The sequence below is a fragment of the Abramis brama genome (assembly GCF_963993115.1).
Source record: "Abramis brama genome assembly, chromosome: 21".
NCBI classification, from domain to species: domain Eukaryota; kingdom Metazoa; phylum Chordata; class Actinopteri; order Cypriniformes; family Leuciscidae; genus Abramis; species Abramis brama.
Window position 1 is genome coordinate 22,676,089 of NC_139983.1, and position 21,106 is coordinate 22,697,194.

Sequence of the window (21,106 nt, forward strand, 5' to 3'; positions counted from 1 at the left end):
GTAACTCTGGAAATGTCAGCTCGTGAATTAAAAAGTTATGGTGAATGCATTGGCTATCATGGCATAATTATATTTGTCTAATTTGATCACAATCAGGTGATTGTTATTCATGCTTGAATTTTTAGAGTAGCAACGTAATGTGGTGTGCATGTGATCAGGTTTTCTTTCCTCTCTCCATCCAGCAAATGTGTGGATTAGGCCACAGACAGTTGCTTTGAATGTCAAGTTCAACAGGACATTCTTCCTGAATCAAGTTAGTCACTTAATCTGTTGATAAGTGGATCTCTCTGTTAGTCTCTAAGAAGGTGGTGGATCTATCTGAAGCCTGTCTGTAGCCACCCAGGCGGTAATGGAGGACCGACTTTTGCTATTTTACATAAATCTTCCATTCTAATGATTTTATCCTTATGCTTGGCTCAGCTTGCCTGTCACAGGAAAGTAGTGCTGCTCTTTACTTTAATGGTTTGTTTCTCAGAACAATAAAAGTATAGTGATGTCTGTTTGAATTGCTTACTGTGTGTTGGTGATGAGATGGGCTGTTTGTGCCGTACAGTGTGAGTCATTGATGAACTATTCATCATGCAAACTGTTGTTGGCCAAGCTTACTAATTTGCTAATCACAGCAATTTCTTTCAGTGCTTTGATTACAGCCAGCAGTTCATCATGTTTATAGTCTGATTTACTCCTATTAGTTTACCTTTCAAGTGCATACGTCTTCAAGGAGTCATTTGCTCCACCCTTTTCATTATTTACCAACAGTTTCCATGCAATTACTCAAGGGTTGTGTTTTCAGTTCAGCACCAAACAAGTGGGAGAAGGTGGAGGTTAAGGCCCAAAGCAACGTTGCCGAGGAGTTTATGTGGAGTTCTCTTCTCCTGTTATATCCCAGATGTCATTCCCATGCTCATATTTTGTTTCTATTTCTTATGAAGGTGACGACTTGATGAGACATCAAGAGGACCAGTGACTGCCCCTGTTCATTTCTCTCCTGCTGCTGGCGGGGTGACTGGGTGTTGGGTGGATAGGGTAGTGGGGCGTCATGGCGGACGTGGACCCAGACACATTGCTGGAATGGCTGCAGATGGGACAGGGCGATGAGCGGGATATGCAGCTCATCGCCCTAGAGCAGCTCTGCATGCTGTTGCTCATGTCAGACAACGTCGACCGCTGCTTCGAAACGTAAGTGTGAATACTGATGCTGTGCTATTTCTGTGGTTCATTGTTTTTGATTATAACAAAATAACTATTCATAACCGTTTTTAATTTCGTTTTGGTATTTTACAAACTGTAAAAGTGTGGTACAATTTAATATAGCATATCAACTTGTGGAAGTGTGGCAAAGGCACTCAGAGATAAAAATAAAAAAATCATTATGACCCTTTTATAAAATAAATATTGTTTAACGGTATCGTCTGATCTTAGTGTTAAAATTTTGGTGACTGTATTGGCCTTAAATTATCTGATCGGTGCAACACTAGCATTAATTCATAAACACAAATGTCTCCAGGTATGCTTACAGTAGGGATGCACCGGTATTAAAATTTAGACCAAGCTAATAATTATTTTAATGTTATGGCTGACAAGTCTACAATGTTTTATCTAAAACCAATGAAAATACATTTAAAACATAGGAATCACTTTTTAGCATAAATTTAGACATAACAGCATTTTATTAAATATTATTTTTTTAAATGTAATATGAACAACAAAAATCAAGTCAAAAGAGGGGCGTTTGGTAAAACTGTCCTTGGAACGAATTTCGTTGGTAAGTAGAGCTCAACGATGCAACCAATGGATTTGAATTTGTTAGATATTATATGAGAATTTGTGTGTATAGTCTTAAAAGTAAATATCCTATAAATGGGTCATGGGTGTAATTCTCCTATAAAAAGGAGTTATAAAAAGGGAGAAAAAAGCATTTGTAATGCTCCTACTACAACTGTGAACATATTCCCTGAGATTAAAACAAAATAAATAAATAAACATTTCTGATGTATCTAAATCTATAGATTTCACATTTTGAACTAAGTTATGAACTTAATGAGTATACACAAGTCTGCTACCACTAGACACAAAAGCAACTCAGTCTAACATACAATATTAAAGGGTTTGCACAAGATTGTTAATGTTTTTGCACGTCTTAAAAAGTCTATAATTAAATGTGTTGGATCAGCAGTGTGTTTTGCTAATTTTGTAAACTGAGTAGGCCTGGAGGTCAGAACAAGGAAGCCACAATAGCTGTTGAAGAAGGTCAAGACAAACAAGGAAGCAGCTCAGTCGTGTGGGATTATTTTGGTTTTAAATGTGATGACCACACTCAGTCACTAGTGGTTTGATAAAAGCTGTAGATCACAGGGAGTGGCTACCCATAGGAAAAATACGACAGACCTCTTAAACCAAAGTACAACAAACTGTATAAGCAGTTTTTTGCACAAAGTTGACACATGTAAATTAAGCCTGCCATTTGTTTATATTTACAGTTGATCATTAGGGCTGGGTTAAAGGGTTAGTTATAGTCATTAATGACATAATTTTCATTTTTGGGTGAACTAACCCTTTAAATATATGGATTTCTCCATTTTAATCGATTCTTAAATCCTAAGAATCGATCTTTTGGTCTATGCTATTTTCAGTTGATGAATAAGAAAAAACTCTGGCTTGCCTCCCATTCAGTATATCGCAATAACTTTTGTGCTTTGTTACTTGCGATATGAAACAAAGTCTCAGCTTTTGAATTCTGTAAATTTTATTAAGAATTTCAAACATTAAATACCATTTTGGCACTCTTTAATGTGGCATGACAGATCAGTCGTTTGAGCAAGCGGCAATGTGGAGCCCTCGTGAACTGATTATCTTTTCCTCTGTACTATAATTACAGCACAAAATAAACATCAACTTCAAAAGGCATGTCGAAAGATATAGATTGACTTACTGAAATAATCATGTCTCATGTAATCGCTCAATCAGTGTTTGAACTGTGGAAAGACATCAATAAAACAACTTTTAAACAATGTAACTTAATGTTCCATTTACCTCAGAAAAGCCACTCAATGTCCATTTAAATGTTTATATTTCAAAAAACAAATAGAAACATAATTGTTATTATCATAACATTATTATTATAAAAACCTCCTAATTTAATTTAAATGTAAGTAACCTATACAAATCAGTTAATTTTAACCTTTAATATTATAGTAATGTAACAACTAGGGTTCCCTGTATAGTTTACAGCATTTTTTGCGATATTTTTTTTACCTTGGGGAATTTAATCGAATCACAAGCTTGTGAATTGAAATCGAATTGTGAAATTTGTCAATGCCTACAACTGTTGCCTTTGGCTTGCTCAGTTGGGGATATTTGGGGATATTTAATTTAATTAATCAATCAACAATACTATTGATCAGCATTACCAAACGTGGACGTTTTCCACTAGAAACAAACATTGATGTATTATTTTAATTTAATACTGTGAAGCTGCTTTGATACAATCTGTATTGTGAAAAGCGCTATATAAATAAACTTGACTTGACTTGACTACTACCCAGCCCCACTGATTGTCATTAATGATGGATATTACTTTTTCTTAAGTAAAAGATATACTGCAACTCTCTACGCACACCTTGGCAATAGAATCGCCATTGGCTAGTACATTCTTTAGTTTACTCGCCAGACTGATATACTATTTTTATTATTTTTTTCATATAGCTATAATCTTCGTAAAAAGGCACAGCTTAAGTAGCCTATCTGAACGTACACTCTTAACATCAGTCAATCAAACATTATATTATGATAATCAAGCACTATTTAATATCTATTTAAAAGATAATACTACTACTAATTCTACTACTAATAACATTATAAAACGCACTAAGGATTGATGAGCTTCTGGATTCATGAATATTAATCAAGCTTTCAGCATTCGCTCAAACTGATTTGCTGAAATCAAAACAGGGATGGTAGTAGATGAGCGCCAGCATTAGTTCTGCCAACTACCGGAGAAATCAGCATAATCTTCTGCTTGTTCTTAGAAGCTTAATAATTTCAAATGAACTATGTTATTTTGACAGGAAAATACAACTAAGAATATTATTTACGTGTAGCGCATTGATTCTGCGTGGTATGTAAGACTTTCGCTCTCTCTCTTTTTGTGTGTGTGTGAGAGAAACAGCGTTCTCAGCAAAGAGACGGCAAGTTGTGCGCCTTGACGCGCATCCATTGAACTGAATTGAAATAGTGCTTGAGTTTCACTCTCCGTCAAGTGATTTGTACTAAGTCAGAGTGTTCAGCAAGTGAAAATATGTCTATGCAAAACTTATACTTAGTCTCTAACACACAAGCGAATAAAATCTAAGAATTTATTATCCAATGGCTAATGATAGACATTATTTAGTCGCCCATAGGGCTGCACGATTAATCGTATTTTAATCGCAATAACAATATCTACTTCTCTCGATTAATTTTTAAAAATCATCGCGATATGAACTTTGGCGGGTATCACTGTCAAATCACTGGCCAATTTGGCATGTTATTATGTTTACTGACTTTGCTGGGGAAATTCGTGTAAATCAAATCTGTGCGGATTTTGCGCAAATACTCGTGCAAAACCGTTAACTGTCTCTTCTTTCTCTGTAGTTTCTCAAATGAGAATAATCGTGATTAATTATCGCAATTATAATTTTGAGCAAAATAATCGTGATTATCATTTTAACCATTATCGTGCAGCCCTAGTCACCCAGACTGACGGTTGCGAGCGATTCGACGTCATGTCGTCGTAGGAGAGAAGTGTGGACAAACGTTGACACAACATATCAAAGGTTGGCTTGCTCATCCTAAAATTTCAGACCCACTGCTCATCGTTAAAGCCCGCCACAATATGTTCCCACCAGTCCTGAGATCTCTCTCGCACCCAATAACTGAAGCATATGCTCAGGCTGCAATGATGATGGCCCTTTTCGTCCTCCTCGCTCCTCCACCTCAAAATCATGGTGATGTTTGGCGAACTTCGCATATATCGCAAAGCTAGCATCAAGCATATTTTGCGTTTGTCCATCTGTGCAAGAACCCCCTTTAAGCATGCGCGATGTTTCAGATAGTATGGCAAGTGTAAACTCATGAATCGGATATGGGTCACAGTTGAAAGAATGTGTAATCAGACGGTCAAAAATATTGGATATAGCAACAAATCAGAATTGGGCATCAAGACCTGCAGTGTAAACGAGCATAATGCTTTGTTTACATAGAACATGAGACATGCATATTAGATATAATTTTTTTCTGGCTTTAAATAAGTGATTTGACACAAGATATGTTGCATCGCATATCACCATTGTGCTATTCAACAAGTAAATCATGTATCGCCATTGTCCCTCCATATCGTGCAGCCCTAATGTGTACCTTCATTTCACTCTGACACTGCTGTCTCGCCACCATAGGTGTCCTCCACGAACGTTTCTCCCAGCTCTGTGTAAGATCTTCCTGGATGAGAGCGCACCAGATAATGTGCTGGAAGTGACAGCCAGGGCCATCACCTACTACCTGGACGTTTCTGCTGAATGCACCCGCAGGATTGTGGGAGTAGATGGAGCCATCAAAGCCCTGTGTAACCGTCTAGTGGTGGTGGAGCTTAACAACAGGACCAGCAGAGATTTGGCTGAACAATGTGTAAAGGTAAATAATGCTTTATTGGCTGGTGTGATTTTTCAGACTTTTTTTTTTTTTTTTTCTTCAATCAATTTGCTAATATGAGGTTAAACAGTTGAAAAGATGCTCTATGAAGCTACTTGATTTTTATAAAGGTGCAGTAAATTCCACTATGCATGATGGTCATACCATATACGGTCTTGTCATCAGGTTCTGGAGCTGATCTGCACACGGGAGTCTGGAGCTGTATTTGAAGCGGGTGGACTGAACTGTGTGTTGAGCTTCATTAGGGACAGCGGTCATCTTGTGCACAAAGACACATTGCACTCTGCCATGGCAGTAGTTTCTCGCCTCTGTAGTAAGATGGAGCCACAGGACTCTTCCCTTGAGACATGCGTGGAGTCCCTGTCTAGTCTTCTGAAACATGAAGACCACCAGGTAGTACATGACTAAAACTTATGGTTCACCCATAAGAAATTGTACTATATTTTGTGTGAAATAAGTCTTCTGTAGCTTTTTGGAATGGACTGAAATTTAAGCTGTTCAGAATTTAAAATTGCGCTCTCATTCAAAAGTTTGAGGTAGTTTAAATTTTTTAAATTTGTTTAAAAAAAAAAAGCTCTTCTGCTCTCCAAGACTGTATTTATTTGATCAAAAATACAGTAAAAACAGTAATATTGGACAATTTTAGCAGCTTTTACTGCAGTCTTCATTGTCACATGATCCTTTAGAAATCATTCTAATATGCAGATTTTTTTTCTCTCTCTGTTGCAAACAGTTTTGGTGCTTAATATTTTTGTGAAAACTGATTAAAAAAAATTACGATTCTTGGATGAAAAGAAAGTTCAAAAGAACAGCATTTTGTAACATTATAAATGGCTTTTACTCTCACTTTCAATCAATTTAATGCATCCTAATAGGTATAGAGAACTGACATTGTTGGTAAAATGACGCACAAATGTTACATGAAGAACTAAATGATAATTGTCCTGGTGAAATCCACAGGTGTCTGATGGAGCTCTGCGCTGCTTTGCTTCACTGGCGGACCGGTTTACACGGCGTGGAGTTGACCCAGCCCCATTAGCTAAGCATGGACTGACAGAAGAGCTGCTATCCCGTATGGCTGCTGCAGGAGGGACTGCATCTGGACCCTCTTCCACCTGCAAGCCTGGCAGGACCTCTAGTGGAGCTGCTCCATCTGCTGCAGACTCTAAACTGAGCAACCAAGTGTCCACCATTGTCAGCCTGCTGTCTACACTCTGCAGAGGCTCACCACTTGTCACACATGTAAGATGTATATTCACAGAAATATTCTAGCCATTTGCTAGATGTCACAAGTATGGTGTGTTTCCTCCAGGGGGGTTTTTTGTTTCGTTTTTTTGACAGAAAATTGCGAGAGGACATTTCTGAAATGTATTTGAAATCCCAGTTTCTACTGGTTACATTTATGGACATTTGTGTTTCCTCTCCTCCTCCAGGATCTCCTGCGCTCAGAGCTGCCTGACTCCATGGAGAGTGCTCTGCAGGGGGATGAGCGCTGCGTGCTGGACACCATGCGACTGGTGGACTTGCTGCTGGTGCTGCTCTTTGAGGGCCGCAAGGCTTTGCCCAAATCCACAGCTGGTTCTACCGGCCGTATCCCTGGTCTGCGACGTCTTGACAGCTCCGGGGAACGTTCCCACCGACAGCTTATTGACTGTATACGCAGCAAAGACACCGATGCTCTCATTGATGCCATTGACACTGGTGGTTAGTGTTTGAGTAGTGCATGCAAGATCAATATATTAGGGGGGCATGGACTTTGAATGCTTTTGTTGCTTTGAGGTGACATCCTACCTGACTTGTACTGTTTACTTTTTTTTTTCCCTCCTCCTGAAAGCATTTGAAGTGAATTTCATGGATGATGTAGGACAGACTCTCTTGAACTGGGCATCTGCATTTGGTACACAAGAGATGGTAGGCTTTATTTATTTATAGCTTGGGGGGGGGGGGTTTAGTGCACATGTTGCAAGAAATTACTTTTAGACAGTGCAATAGCATGAGCAAACAAACCACATACTTATGAATAAAGGTTACACGCTGAATTTAGGACGACACTATTCTTAACGTTGTGCAATATGGTTATGTGGAGGAGACACGGCTGAATGATTGTAATTCTGGCTGACTCGCCACCAGCAGCAATATTACAAATGCCGTGCATAATGAAAACAAATACAACCTAATTTCTTGACCCTCTTGGTCTGGTGATTGCTTGTGTAAGTTAGAAGAATGGGGTCAGTGCAACAGATGAACATAGTTTTCTGATGACTGCAAGATCTCACTGTATTCTGGCCTGCTTAAGGTGGAGTTCCTCTGCGAGAGAGGTGCGGATGTCAATAGAGGCCAGAGGTCATCCTCTCTGCACTATGCTGCCTGTTTTGGCAGGCCACAAGTAGCCAAGGTAAAGTGTTTGTCATGTGACCTAGTCTTTGTATATTCATTATACATGGTTTTTAACACATTCTATTTATTTTATGGCAAATGTTTTCCCAATAGACTTTACTGCGCCATGGGGCCAACCCTGACCTGAGAGATGAAGATGGAAAAACTCCATTAGACAAAGCTAGAGAAAGGGGACACAGTGAGGTTGTAGCAATTCTCCAGTCACCTGGTGAGTCCATCAGCTTTTATCTTCACTTCATGACATTTCGGTTAACCACTGGTATTGGTCACACCAATAAAATGAGTGTTGTTTCCCTTTTGCTATTTGAAAATAAATGCTTCAGAAGAATAAAGCTAAAGTGTTTTTATGTTAAAATACTTTTTTATATTAGTATATTTATACTTAGTATGCAGAGGCTATTGTAAACTATTTGTATGCTAATTTTTCCCGAAAAATGTCAACACTGAGGCCATATGGTGCAATCAGAACATTGCCTTTGTCATTTAAGCATATCAAATCAGTCAGACACCGCAGTATTGGCTAAACCAATAGTGTGAATTTGGGACCGAGTAGATTGTTTGGACAACCAATGGCAGATGAGGGAGTGTTTGGAAAGCCCTATTTAAAAACTATTATTTTTGCACTTCTTTGTGGTGACACTGGTGGCATAGAAATTACACCCTTGTCCTTTAATGCAGTCACTCACCATTAATTTCATAATGGTGACTCCCTTGGGATTTTTTAAATAAAGAATTTCTTGTTATGTGTGATGTAGGAGACTGGATGTGCCCTGTCAACAAGGGGGATGACAAGAAAAAGAAGGATATTAATAAAGAAGAGGAAGAGGGAAGTGAGCCGAAAGGTGACCCTGAGATGGCACCTATCTACCTGAAAAGGCTCCTCCCAGTATTTGCACAGACCTTTCAGCAAACCATGCTGCCTTCAATAAGGTGAGGGGTTCATGTGGACCATCAGTGCTGAAGTACATTTTAAAATAAAAACCTTTAGTGCTATGTTTTGCATTTTGGATAACAGTTTGCATCATCTCTTTCACAGAAAAGCCAGTTTAGCTCTGATCAGAAAGATGGTGCACTATAGTTCTGAAGTTCTACTTAAGGAAGTGTGTGACTCTGATGCTGGACACAACTTGCCCACTGTACTTGTGGAGATCACTGCGACTGTCCTGGATCAGGAGGTCAGATAATTTAGTCTTTCCCTCTTGATGATCTTTTTTTAAATTGAATAGGGCTAAAGTTAAGTCTTACTGACCTTTCTACTCCTCTCTCACAGGATGATGATGATGGTCACCTGCTGGCACTTCAGATCATTAGGGATCTAGTGGATAAGGGAGGTGATGTGTTTTTAGATCAACTGGCCAGACTGGGTGTCATTAATAAGGTGTCCACTCTGGCAGGACCCACGTCAGATGACGAAAATGAGGAAGAGGCCAAACCTGAGAAGGTCTGAATCAACTCAGTTCAGATTCATGTCTTTATTGTTGTGCAATTATTTTGTAAAAAAAATTCTTGAACATATTTATAAATTGCTCTGAAGTTGATCTTTGTATATTTTCTAGGATGATGAACCACAAGAGGATGCCAAAGAGATCCAGCAGGGGAAGCCGTACCACTGGAGAGACTGGTCCATCATCAGAGGCAGGGACTGCCTTTATATCTGGAGTGACGCAGCTGCTTTGGAGCTCTCCAATGGAAGCAATGGTTGGTTCCGCTTCATCCTGGATGGTAAACTGGCCACCATGTACTCCAGTGGAAGCCCAGAGGGTGGCTCTGACAGTTCGGGTAGGTCCCCTGCACACAGACTCCTTGATCAATGAAAAAACAAAATTAGTTCCTGACACCAGTTGAATAAATTTGATTTATTTGTTAAATTATGATTGACTCCTATGCGCTCTAATAGCTAATGCTTGCTTTCCCTCCTTCCTGTAGAGAGCAGAAGTGAGTTTCTGGAGAAGCTGCAGCGTGCCAGGAGTCAGGTCAAACCAGTGACATCAAGCCAGCCCATTCTGTCCACACAAGGTCCCACCAAACTCACTGTGGGCAACTGGTCTCTCACTTGTCTGAAAGAGGGTGAGATTGCCATCCATAACTCAGATGGCCAGCAGGCCACCATCCTCAAAGAGGACCTACCAGGCTTTGTGTTTGAGTCGAACCGAGGCACTAAGCACTCTTTCACAGCAGAAACCTCTCTAGGTAAGTTTGGAATAATAGATTAAAAGCATCGGTTTTGTCAGTATGTTTCCTAAGTCACTCAATTATTGGTGCCTCTGTTTGTAACAGGGTCCGAGTTTGTTACTGGCTGGACTGGTAAGCGAGGAAGAAAGCTTAAATCCAAATTGGAAAAAACTAAACAGAAGGTATGATTACTGAACATTCATTTTATCCTTTAGAGCTTGACTCATAGTTTTGACCATGCCTATATGAGCCATGGTTGCACAACTGTTCAATGTTTGAGGTCTTCAGTGTCACATGATCCTTCCAAAATCATTCTGTTATGCTGATTTGGTGCTCAAGAGACATTGAAATTTATTAATTTTTTCGTCCTCACACAAAAACCACTTTATGGAAACCACGATGCATTATGTCAGAATTCTTTATGAACATAAAGTTCAAAAGAATAGCATTTATTTGAATTAGAAACCTTTTGTAAAATTATAAATGTCTTCACTGTCACTTTGATCAATTGAATACACCCTTGCTTAAAAAAATTACACTGACCCCAAACTTTTAAACGGTAGTGTATTACATAAAATTACTCAACATTCTTTTTCCACCTCTGTGTCTGTAGGTGAAAACCATGGCCAGAGATCTGTACGACGATCACTTCAAGGCTGTGGAGAGTATGCCGAGAGGGGTAGTGGTCACTCTGAGAAACATAGCCACCCAGCTAGAGTCTGCTTGGGAGTTGCATACTAACAGACAGGTATAATTATGCGAAACTTTGTCACAGTTTATTTTAGCTTCCATGTAGTTGAGGTCAAAAAGAAAACAACGGTGAGTAAGATTTTGTTGCTTTTTTCCCCTCAGTGTATTGAAGGTGAAAACACATGGCGAGACCTCATGAAAACAGCTCTGGAGAATTTAATAGTCGTTCTCAAAGACGAAAACACCATTTCTCCATATGAAATGTGCAGCAGTGGCCTCGTGCAAGCACTTTTTACTGTCCTCAGCAATGTGAGTCACACATACACGACTACATTACTGTCAGTTGTAAACATGTCAACTTTTATTCCCAATACTCATTACTCTTTTACTTTATTTACATGTTTGCGTCACAGAGTGTGGAACTAGATGTGAAACATGATTGTAAGCCTCTGATGGAAAGAATAAATGTGTTCAAGACTGCGTTTACTGAAAATGAAGATGACGAAAGGTAAAGTATATCTTGCGTTAGACATAAGGTCATTGTGTCCTACCCAGGCACTGCATGCAAAAGTGATCTTTTCCCTATATATCTAAGTCTCAACCAGCAAGTTATTTTTCTGGTTTGGACATGTTGAGCAAATTTGTTTTTGTTTGTCATACATTTAATTGTTTCTGTCCTCCAGCCGACCCGCAGTTGCCTTAATCCGCAAACTGATAGCAGTGTTGGAGTCAATAGAGCGGCTACCTCTACACTTATATGATACACCAGGCTCAACGTATAATTTACAGGTCAGTCTGTGTTTGGATGTGTATTTTTAGTTTGGTGGATGTGAAACAGTGACATTTTTCATTATGAATTGTCATTTCATTGAAATCTTTTTCTGTCGTGTTAGATACTGACAAGGAGATTACGCTTCCGCTTGGAGCGTGCTCCAGGTGAAACGGCCCTGATTGATCGTACTGGTAGAATGCTAAAGATGGAGCCGCTGGCCACTGTTGAGTCACTGGAGCAGTATCTGCTCAAGATGGTAGGAAAGCTTTTTTGTTTATTTCTACTGTTCCATATTTACTTAGCTGTATCCCCACAGGTATCTGAGAAAAGATCATAACTTTGTCTCCTCCCTTTCCCCAGGTGGCCAAGCAGTGGTATGACTTTGACAGGTCTTCATTCATCTTTGTTAGAAAGCTCAGAGAGGGCCAGAGCTTCATCTTCAGGCACCAACATGACTTTGACGAGAATGGAATTGTGTACTGGATCGGCACCAACGCGAAGTGAGCAGATTTGTCTTTTTTTGCATGACCAATTTCAATTAAAACCTATTTAAATGATCAACAAAGATCATTCTCATATTCTGAACCACAATATGACCCATTTAGAAAAAAATGATGCATATGGAAGTTAATCCTTTTCTGTTTGTCCACAGGACTGCGTATGAATGGGTGAACCCTGCTGCTTATGGATTAGTGGTTGTGACCTCTTCCGAGGGCAGAAACTTGCCTTATGGCCGACTTGAAGACATCCTGAGCAGAGACAGCTCAGCCCTCAACTGTCACACCAACGATGATAAAAACGCATGGTTTGCCATTGACCTTGGTTTATGGGTCATCCCTTCTGCGTACACACTTCGCCACGCTCGTGGATACGGTCGATCCGCCCTCCGGAATTGGGTATTTCAAGTGTCCAAAGATGGTCAGAACTGGATGACACTCTACACGCATGTGGATGACAGCTCTCTCAATGAGCCAGGGTATGTGTGTTATAACCAGTATTCTGGAGACTGCTATTATTGTTTTGTTTTTTTTTGTTTTTTTTGTTTTTTGTGCGCACCTACTTACATGACTCATGTTACTGCATTAGGTCGACGGCCACTTGGCCTCTGGATCCATCCAAAGATGAGAAGCAGGGCTGGAGACACATTCGTATTAAACAGATGGGGAAGAATGCCAGCGGACAAACACACTACCTCTCCCTGTCTGGTCTAGAGATCTATGGCACTGTTACTGGTGTGTGTGAGGACCAGCTAGGTAAGTGCCAATCATTTCTAATACTACTTTTGTCATATTGTAATTTAATTATAATATTTATGCTTACTCAAGAGCTGTTTCTTGTCTGTATTAGGCATGTGCCGGTATCAAATTTTCATGCTGCGATTAATTGATTGAGCTTTTATCACGGTATACGGTATTATCACGATATTTTAATTGCACAAGAGAAAGGGATGGATGGGGGGGGGGGATGTAAAAAAAACAACTTGCATCACAATAGATGTAATTGTGATTGTCAAAACATTTGGTAACTAAACAGAATTGTATTAAGTTTAGTTACAACATGTTACAATGTTTACATGGTATAATGACTGGTGGGCTACTGTTTGTATTATTGCTTAACACAATTTCCACGATTTCAATTCAATTCTTGGGATTTGATTTCAATCTTGATTCAATATTGACTCATTTGGATAAATATTAGGTAGGCTACAGTAGATAGCCTACATGTTAATTTTTCTGAAGAAAAAATACATCTCACATAATGCTGTAAACATACAGAGAGCCCTATCAGCTGGTATTATTAAAGGTTAAAAATAACAAATTAAATTAAATATAATCTGGTTCTCATTACAATAACAATTATGTAATGACACAAGTAAAAATATAATAAATATGTAATATAGTGCATATATTTAGCAAAATACTCATCTCTATATTTTTTCTAGTCAACTAACATGCTGGTCATTAAATGGCTTTCCTGAGGTAAATGTAACGTTCTGTGACAATTGTTGTCCTGCAGTTTTATTGACCTCTTTCTGTGCTTGAAAAACACTGATTGATCGATATAATGTATGAGGCATATATACCTTTCGGTAAGTTGTACTGTATCTTTAAATAAAAAGTAACAGATGATCGGTTTACTTGAACTGAGGCGCTACAGAGATCTGTCACGTCACATTTACAAGCGCAAAAACTTCGAAATAAAATGGACAGAACCTGAGGGCTGAGAATTTTTTTCATATCAAAAGTAACCTGCTTTGTCTAGTCTGTCGGTGTCGGTGTCCTCTTTGCTCCTCGATGTTTCTCTGCATGAGAAAATGGATGTGTGGCGTGAGAGCGTGTGAAAAGTGTAAATTGCGTGAGTCTCACGCTGAATGCGTAGAGTTGGCAGCCCTGCTTTTAGAAGGGGGATAAATCGACGGCAGCGTTCCTCCTTCCGCCATGCTTCTTCTCCATGTGAGGATTGTTTACATTAGACTAGAGTGCGCCGCATGCACACAGTGCTTCATGTGGGGATTGTTTACATCAGAGCGCGCACGTGTTTTGCGCAGCATATACGCAGTGTTTGTTTAAGCGGTTGATGGAAAATAAGCTAATGCACGTTCTAAAAATCTAAATTCTGATCTATTATTTTTCACGGTATTTTGAAGTGCTCGCGATAACAATATCATGCATATTCATTACCGCGATTTATCGCATTACCGAATACCGGCACATGTCTAGTCTGTATGTGAATATTTGACATGTGATTGACCTAATTGCAGTAATTTAACGCCATTGTTTTTTTTGTTTTTTTTTTCTGTTGGGATTTGGTTCCCAAAGCAACATAATTGCAACATTTGAAGATTCAGTAATGTGCTACTACATATTTCACCTAACACTAAGTTTGGCTTTAAAGTTGCGATGTGAAGGAAGTAGTTAAAGATCTGATTATTCATATTGTGATGTACAGCTGAGTGAAACCGATTATTGAAAAGAGAATTTTTTTATTTATTTTTTTAGATCAAAGACAATAATAATTTACATTTCATGCCAACTTTAAAAAGACATCTTTCATCATGACAGTATTGGATTATGATTAACATATGAACTGGAAGTCTTTAAAAGAGAGCTCTTTAGTAAACATATATTTTAATTTGTCTAAAGTATCACAAAAGAAAAATGACCATCCTTAATTGCATGCTTTTTTTTTAATTTGAGGTTGCTTTGTCTCTGCTCATGTTTCCAATCAGCCAAGGTTTGTTCTGCATTGTCAGGTAAAGCAGTGAAGGAGGCAGAGGCCAACTTGAGACGACAGCGCCGTCTCTTTCGCTCTCAGGTGATGAAGTACATCGTTCCAGGTGCACGGGTGGTGCGTGGCATTGACTGGAAGTGGAGGGACCAGGATGGCAATCCTGCTGGAGAGGGCACTGTGACCGGAGAGGCCCATAATGGTGAGTATTGGAGTCACTTCTGTGGCTCTTAGTGTGTGCATCCAACCGTTGGTAGCTTGTGTAGGACAGCGCAATGTGTAATGCTTATGCCATAGCAGATTTCTGTTCAGCGGTTTTCAAGGCATCACTGCATCGGACCACTACATGAAAAGTGCATTACTGGCCAATCAACAATGGAGTTCAGTGGTACTTCAGTGTTTAAGGGAAACAAATTGTGAACATCAAGTGCATTTGCATGTTTTAGAGCTTTCTGCAGCAAATCCATCAAAAGTGAGGGGGGAGATGGAGTTACCCATTACTGACGTTCACACAATAAAACAACTAAAGTTAAATCACATTTGGACTTGTTTTCCCATCTTGCCTCAGAGCGACTGTTTTCAGACCAGCCCTTTTTATTTTCAAGTGACTTCACAAATGCTTTGTGTATTTAAAGAAAATTAAACTGTGAAGGGGTTGATCTGAAACTAGTCTTTTTTCCCCTGTGTTTACTTCCTTGTATGGTGCTTTCCTCTTGCTTCTATTCTGCATGAAGAAATGATAAAAAACGATCTGTTTCACACTCTGAAGTTCAATGATACGTGTTAGATTACTACTTTTTGCTCTCTGCAACTGTCATTCCATACTTTTTTGTTTTTGTTAGTTTGCTATTTTGAAGTGCAACCTTTATCCCTCCCCCCCAACTTAACAGGTAACATTTTTACATATCCTACTCGTATTATCTTAAGCATCCACTCTGTTGCTATTGATTCTTTGGGCAGCCATGTTTCAGTGTGTAAAACAGCCTTTTTAACCTGTCTCCATCAGTCAAGCCAAGTGCATGTTGATGTCACAATTTGCAAGCTCCGAAAGAACTCCATTGCAAATGTATTTGACACTGACCGAAATGATTCTTCTGTTCTTTTTCTTAAGTGGCTTCGTAGCTTGGCATTTGCAAAATTCTACTGCTTTTTTGTTTTGTTTTTTTAATTTGTCATTTTCTGTGCTTCATGTTTCTACCTCACTGCTTCACCTGGACCAGAGTGATTTGGGTGTCCTCTTAGATGATCGTCAGTAGTATGAATATGAATTGAATAGGTTTGGCAGAGATACAAAGCTAAATTTGACCTCATCCAATGGTCTTGGTTTATTCTGTTGTTTCTGGTCCAGTGTCAAGCAAAAGCTGTTGTCTTTGACTTGCTGCTGTCTCTCTCTGCTCTCTTGCTGGGTCTCACCCGTTCATATCCCCCCTCCCTCCCCCACTTTCCAGGCTGGATTGATGTCACCTGGGATGCCGGTGGCTCAAACTCGTATCGTATGGGTGCGGAAGGGAAGTTTGACCTCAAGCTTGCGCCAGGGTACGACCCTGAGTCAGCGCCGTCACCCAAACCTGTCTCATCCACTGTTGCAGGCACACCGCAGTCCTGGAGCAGCCTGGTGAAAAATAACTGCCCAGACAAGGGTGGCTCATCCTCCACAGCGGGGGCCAGTTCCTCCAGCCGCAAGGGTAGTAGCAGTTCGGTGTGTAGCGTGGCCAGCAGCAGCGATTTAAGCCTCAGTTCCACCCGAGTGGAGCGCAGGGTCGAGAGCCTGTTGGAGCAGGGAGTAAGCATCGTCGGAGGGCCCCCGGGGGCGGAGGGCCAAGAACCGATAGTTGTGCTTTCCTCTGCAGAGGGTGGCTCCATCTCCAGCACCAGCACACTAACGGCGGACACGGGAAGCGAAGGCGGCGAACGTAAAACACCAGCACCCGATGGCACTTCAACCGCTATCTCTATGGGAATCGTGAGCGTGAGCTCTCCTGACGTCAGCTCGGTTTCAGAGTCATCTAGTAAGGACGCTGCATCCCAGAGGCCCTTGTGCTCTGCCACCAGCGCGCGGCTGTCCGTCAGCTCACTGTTGGCAGCTGGAGCGCCCATGAGCTCCAGTGCCAGTGTCCCCAACTTGTCCTCCCGCGAGGCCAGCTTGATGGAGTCGTTCGTCCGCAGGGCACCCAACATGTCTCGCACCAATGCCACCAACAACATGAACCTGAGCCGAAGCAGCAGCGATAACAACACTAACACGCTGGGGCGCAATGTCATGAGCACTGCCAGTGAGTATCTTCAACTGCCCATTCTTCTAGGAGCCAGTGCTTGGGTTTAGATCAGTGGTTTTCAGGTTTTTAGTCTCCATAGCCCACCAATGTTCACAACATTATTTGTAGGCCCCTAGAGCAGAACAACTTAATTTAACCTGTGGGCCCTGCTAATTACTGTAAATTAAAAGTATTATAATTAAATAATAAATTGAATAGCTCATATTATTAATTGAAATAAAATGAAATTTCCAGACTTAAGTAGTTTTAGGAGCAGAATGTTCTGAAGTGTTTTCACTCTTTTTAACCAATGGATTTACATGACTCTTCCAGTCAGTCGTGATTTATTACTCAATTTCTACCCGATAAAATATTTTGGAGCTTGGCATACCTAGTAAAATGTATATTCATTATAAAATGGCCATGGAGTCTTAAAGGGTTGTGAAAAAAATGAAAAATGAAAATTCTGTCAGTAATTACTCTCCCTCATGTTGTTCCAACCCCGTAAGACCTTCGTTCATCTTCGGAACACAAATTAAGATATTTTTGATTAAATCTGAGAGCTGTCTCACTCCTCCATAGGCTTCTAAGAGATTATAACTTGCTGGCCCAGAAAATGTATTAAAGACATCGTTAATATAGTCCAAGTGACTCCAGTGGCTCAATCTTAAGTTTATAAAGCGACAAGAATACTTTTGGTGCGCAAAAACAAACAAAAATAACGACTTTATTCCACTTTTCATTTCCTTCTCTCTGGGCCTCGAGTCTTTTCACGTAGTGTTTAAGCGTAGCGCGTCTGTGTTGCACGTCATCACACACATGACCAGCGTCGGCCAATAGTGAGCCTACGTGGTGACGTGCAACACAGACGCGCTACGCTTAAACACTAATTGAAAAGACTCAAGGCCCAGAGAGAAGGAAATGAAAAGTGGAATAAAGTCGTTATTTTTGTTTGTTTTTGCGCACAAAAAGTATTCTCGTCGCTTTATAAACTTAAGATTGAGCCACTGTAGTGTAATAGTAACGTAGTAGTGTAACATGTAATTAAATGCGTTATTCATATTCTGGGCTTATCTGCTTTTCTGTAGACTATGTAGTATGCTTTATTAATAAGGTGTGGACAGAATTTGATCTTTTAATATGTCTTAGAATATCAAGCCGTTAAGCGTTTTTCACATACAATTTGAAAAGACTCAAACAGACACAGAGTGGACACTGGATTTTTTTTTTTTTTCTTTTTTTTTGATCAGGTAGGGTACAAGTGATTTCAAAACATATCAACCGGTTCTAATTAGATTTTTGGATGCTGTGAACATGTTTAGCTAAAAAGACTGCCACTCCAGCTTAGCGTTTGTTGTTGTCTCTGCAGTTAAAAAGACAAAGTTGACAATTCTGGCTATACTTTCGTTATTTTAATAATTTCTTTATTTTAATTGTATTTTTTGATCACTCATGGTTATCTAATTTAACTATTTGTGGCTTGTATTTTGAATATATGTTCCCCTGCACTTTTTGCACACATTTGTTCTGCACCTTGTGACTTGATTCTGACTTATTTCGGTTTGTATTTTTATTTATTAGAAAGCTATATTCTGTTCTAAATTAATTCTGTAAATTGAATTGTTGATTATTTTTTGGTGCATCGATGTTGCGCTGTACTTAGAGCCTTCTCGCACAGGCAATTTAGCCGACATGTGAAATGCAAATCCTGTCTGCAGTGTGGCCTTTCTGCAGTTATTTATGTTATTTCTTAGTTTTATTGATCCAACATGTTTTTATACATTTTCTTCTACACTATATCTTTGTGTGTTCTGTACATCGTGGCTTTAAAATGTTAAAGCCCCGTCTCCCTCCCCCCCCCCCCCCCCCCCCACCCACCCACACACACATGATTCGAATATTAGTTGACTATAGGCAGGACTTGACGATTCTGATTCGACTATGAAAATCCATAGTTCGGGGACACACCCCTACAAATCACACTTTTAAATTTATATTAAGGTTTTTCTGGAATATTATATTATATTATATTATATTATATTATATTATATTATATTATATTATATTATATTATATTATATTATTTGTCATCTTGAGGCCCTGGCCTTCCTGTTTGAGAACCACTGTTTAGATGTCCTTTTAGCTTTATTAATGACATACTTAAATGGAGGCTTATTATATTTGTTAATCATACGGCAAATGTTCTCAGAAAATGTATAATCATTGTTGCCTTAGAATTGCACTCGGAAACATGCAAGTATAGAAGAGAGATAGTAGTATTTGCAAGGCAGTACTATTTAATCTGTAAGCTTGTCTTGTCTTTTTCAGGATATTTTAGTCCTTATTATGTAATAGCAATCATTTTGTTGAATTTATTTTTAAATAACCTCCTGCTCCAGAGTATTTAACTGTTCTGTGAATATTAACAGGACTTTAATATTGGCCATGATTTGCATACTGCAGCCATTTGAAGCATGTTTAGTTTGTAGAGCAAGCTTTTGATTTTTTTTTAGTTACCTGCTTCTTTTTTTTTTTTTTTGAGACTAATCACAGTTTTTGGGTTTTGTTTGCAGCTTCTCCTCTTATGGGTGCGCAGAGCTTTCCTAACCTTACAACCACTGGTACCACCTCAACTGTTACAATGTCCACCTCCATAGTAACCAGCAGCAATAATGTAGCCACGGCAACTACAGGTTTGTCCGTCGGCCAGTTGCTCAGTAACACGCTGACGACCAGCCTGACCTCTACTTCTAGTGAGAGTGACACAGGTCAGGAGGCTGAGTTTTCACTCTATGGTAGGCCATGTTACATTTATTATACACTCTCTTTTCCCTCACCCTCAATTGTTCTAGTACATACCCTTCCTCAGCCCGTTTTTTTTTTTTTTTTTTTTTAAGATTAATCTCTAATTTTATGTTTTTGCTTACTAAACTAATTACTCAGTCTTGTCCTCTAGATTCCTCTCCTTGATTAATTTTTTTTTTTATATGAAGGCTGATATATTTTCATTGCCTTTCTTCCGCTCAGACTTCCTGGACAGTTGTCGGGCCAACACATTGCTTGCCGAGTTAGATGACGAGGAAGACTTGCCAGAGCCAGATGATGACGATGATGAGAATGAGGATGACAATCAGGAAGAACAGGAGTATGAGGAAGTTCTGGTACGGTCCAGGGTCAACCTTGGTTACCACGTTCATATTCATAGGGTAAAACCTGTTGTAGTTTCAATAATAGTACAGTGGAAATCCTTTATTTTTGGTTTTCTTCGCGTTCTCCTCTCTGGTTACTTGAAATTTCGTGTTTTTTTTATTTTTTATTTGGTGAACAGTGTTTTTGTTTGTTTTCTTCTTTTGGCTAAGAATGTATTTGGTGTTCCAGGTTTTTTTTGTTTTGTTTTTGTTTTCCAGCATGTTTCCTCTGTGTAGCATGTCTTTGGTTAGGTGATATATGTGTTTCACATTTGCAAGCTGTTGAGCATTATGTGTAAGAGAGCTTTACCACTTTGCTTTTTCAATGGTGGCCTGAAAGGAGGAAGAGGAGTATGAAACCAAAGGGGGTCGGCGCAGGACATGGGACGACGACTTTGTGCTAAAGAGACAGTTTTCTGCTTTAGTACCTGCATTTGACCCTAGACCAGGCCGTACCAACGTCCAGCAAACTACTGACCTGGATATCCCTCCACCAGGTACTGGTGACACTGTAGAAAGGGGATAAATTCTCACACTGTTGGCTGCAGTGTTATTTTAATATTATTTATATACTATTCTAGTGTTTACAAATGGAACATTTTAAAATAAAACAATTCTAAATATTAATATTTTAATTTTACTTTGTCATTTTTCTAATTTGCTTTTGCCATTTTTATTACTTTTTTATATTTAGCTTTAAGTAATAAAATTGCAAAAAG

General features: G+C 39.4%; 1 protein-coding gene across 15 annotated transcripts in view; it reads left to right on the forward strand.

Moving 5' to 3' along the window:
- The window catches only part of hectd1 (HECT domain containing 1), a 34,645-nt gene that overhangs the window by 2,401 nt on the left and 11,138 nt on the right, over positions 1-21,106 (forward strand). For 2 of the 15 annotated variants that reach the window (XM_084097207.1, XM_084097219.1), the window contains exons 2-28: positions 933-1,179; positions 5,433-5,667; positions 5,851-6,078; positions 6,646-6,927; positions 7,119-7,389; positions 7,520-7,596; positions 7,982-8,080; positions 8,176-8,290; positions 8,838-9,012; positions 9,119-9,257; positions 9,353-9,523; positions 9,639-9,861; positions 10,009-10,272; positions 10,360-10,436; positions 10,868-11,002; positions 11,107-11,253; positions 11,358-11,452; positions 11,628-11,733; positions 11,838-11,972; positions 12,077-12,216; positions 12,369-12,692; positions 12,803-12,969; positions 14,946-15,146; positions 16,393-17,217; positions 19,773-19,994; positions 20,227-20,405; positions 20,728-20,884. In XM_084097207.1, coding sequence (XP_083953333.1) covers positions 1,040-1,179; positions 5,433-5,667; positions 5,851-6,078; positions 6,646-6,927; positions 7,119-7,389; positions 7,520-7,596; positions 7,982-8,080; positions 8,176-8,290; positions 8,838-9,012; positions 9,119-9,257; positions 9,353-9,523; positions 9,639-9,861; positions 10,009-10,272; positions 10,360-10,436; positions 10,868-11,002; positions 11,107-11,253; positions 11,358-11,452; positions 11,628-11,733; positions 11,838-11,972; positions 12,077-12,216; positions 12,369-12,692; positions 12,803-12,969; positions 14,946-15,146; positions 16,393-17,217; positions 19,773-19,994; positions 20,227-20,405; positions 20,728-20,884 — 5,329 coding nt within the window. In that variant the 5' untranslated portion in view covers positions 933-1,039. The remainder of the gene's footprint in view (positions 1-932; positions 1,180-5,432; positions 5,668-5,850; positions 6,079-6,645; positions 6,928-7,118; positions 7,390-7,519; positions 7,597-7,981; positions 8,081-8,175; positions 8,291-8,837; positions 9,013-9,118; positions 9,258-9,352; positions 9,524-9,638; positions 9,862-10,008; positions 10,273-10,359; positions 10,437-10,867; positions 11,003-11,106; positions 11,254-11,357; positions 11,453-11,627; positions 11,734-11,837; positions 11,973-12,076; positions 12,217-12,368; positions 12,693-12,802; positions 12,970-14,945; positions 15,147-16,392; positions 17,218-19,772; positions 19,995-20,226; positions 20,406-20,727; positions 20,885-21,106) is intronic. The other 13 variants (XM_084097215.1, XM_084097209.1, XM_084097220.1 and 10 more) reach the window with 7 other exon arrangements.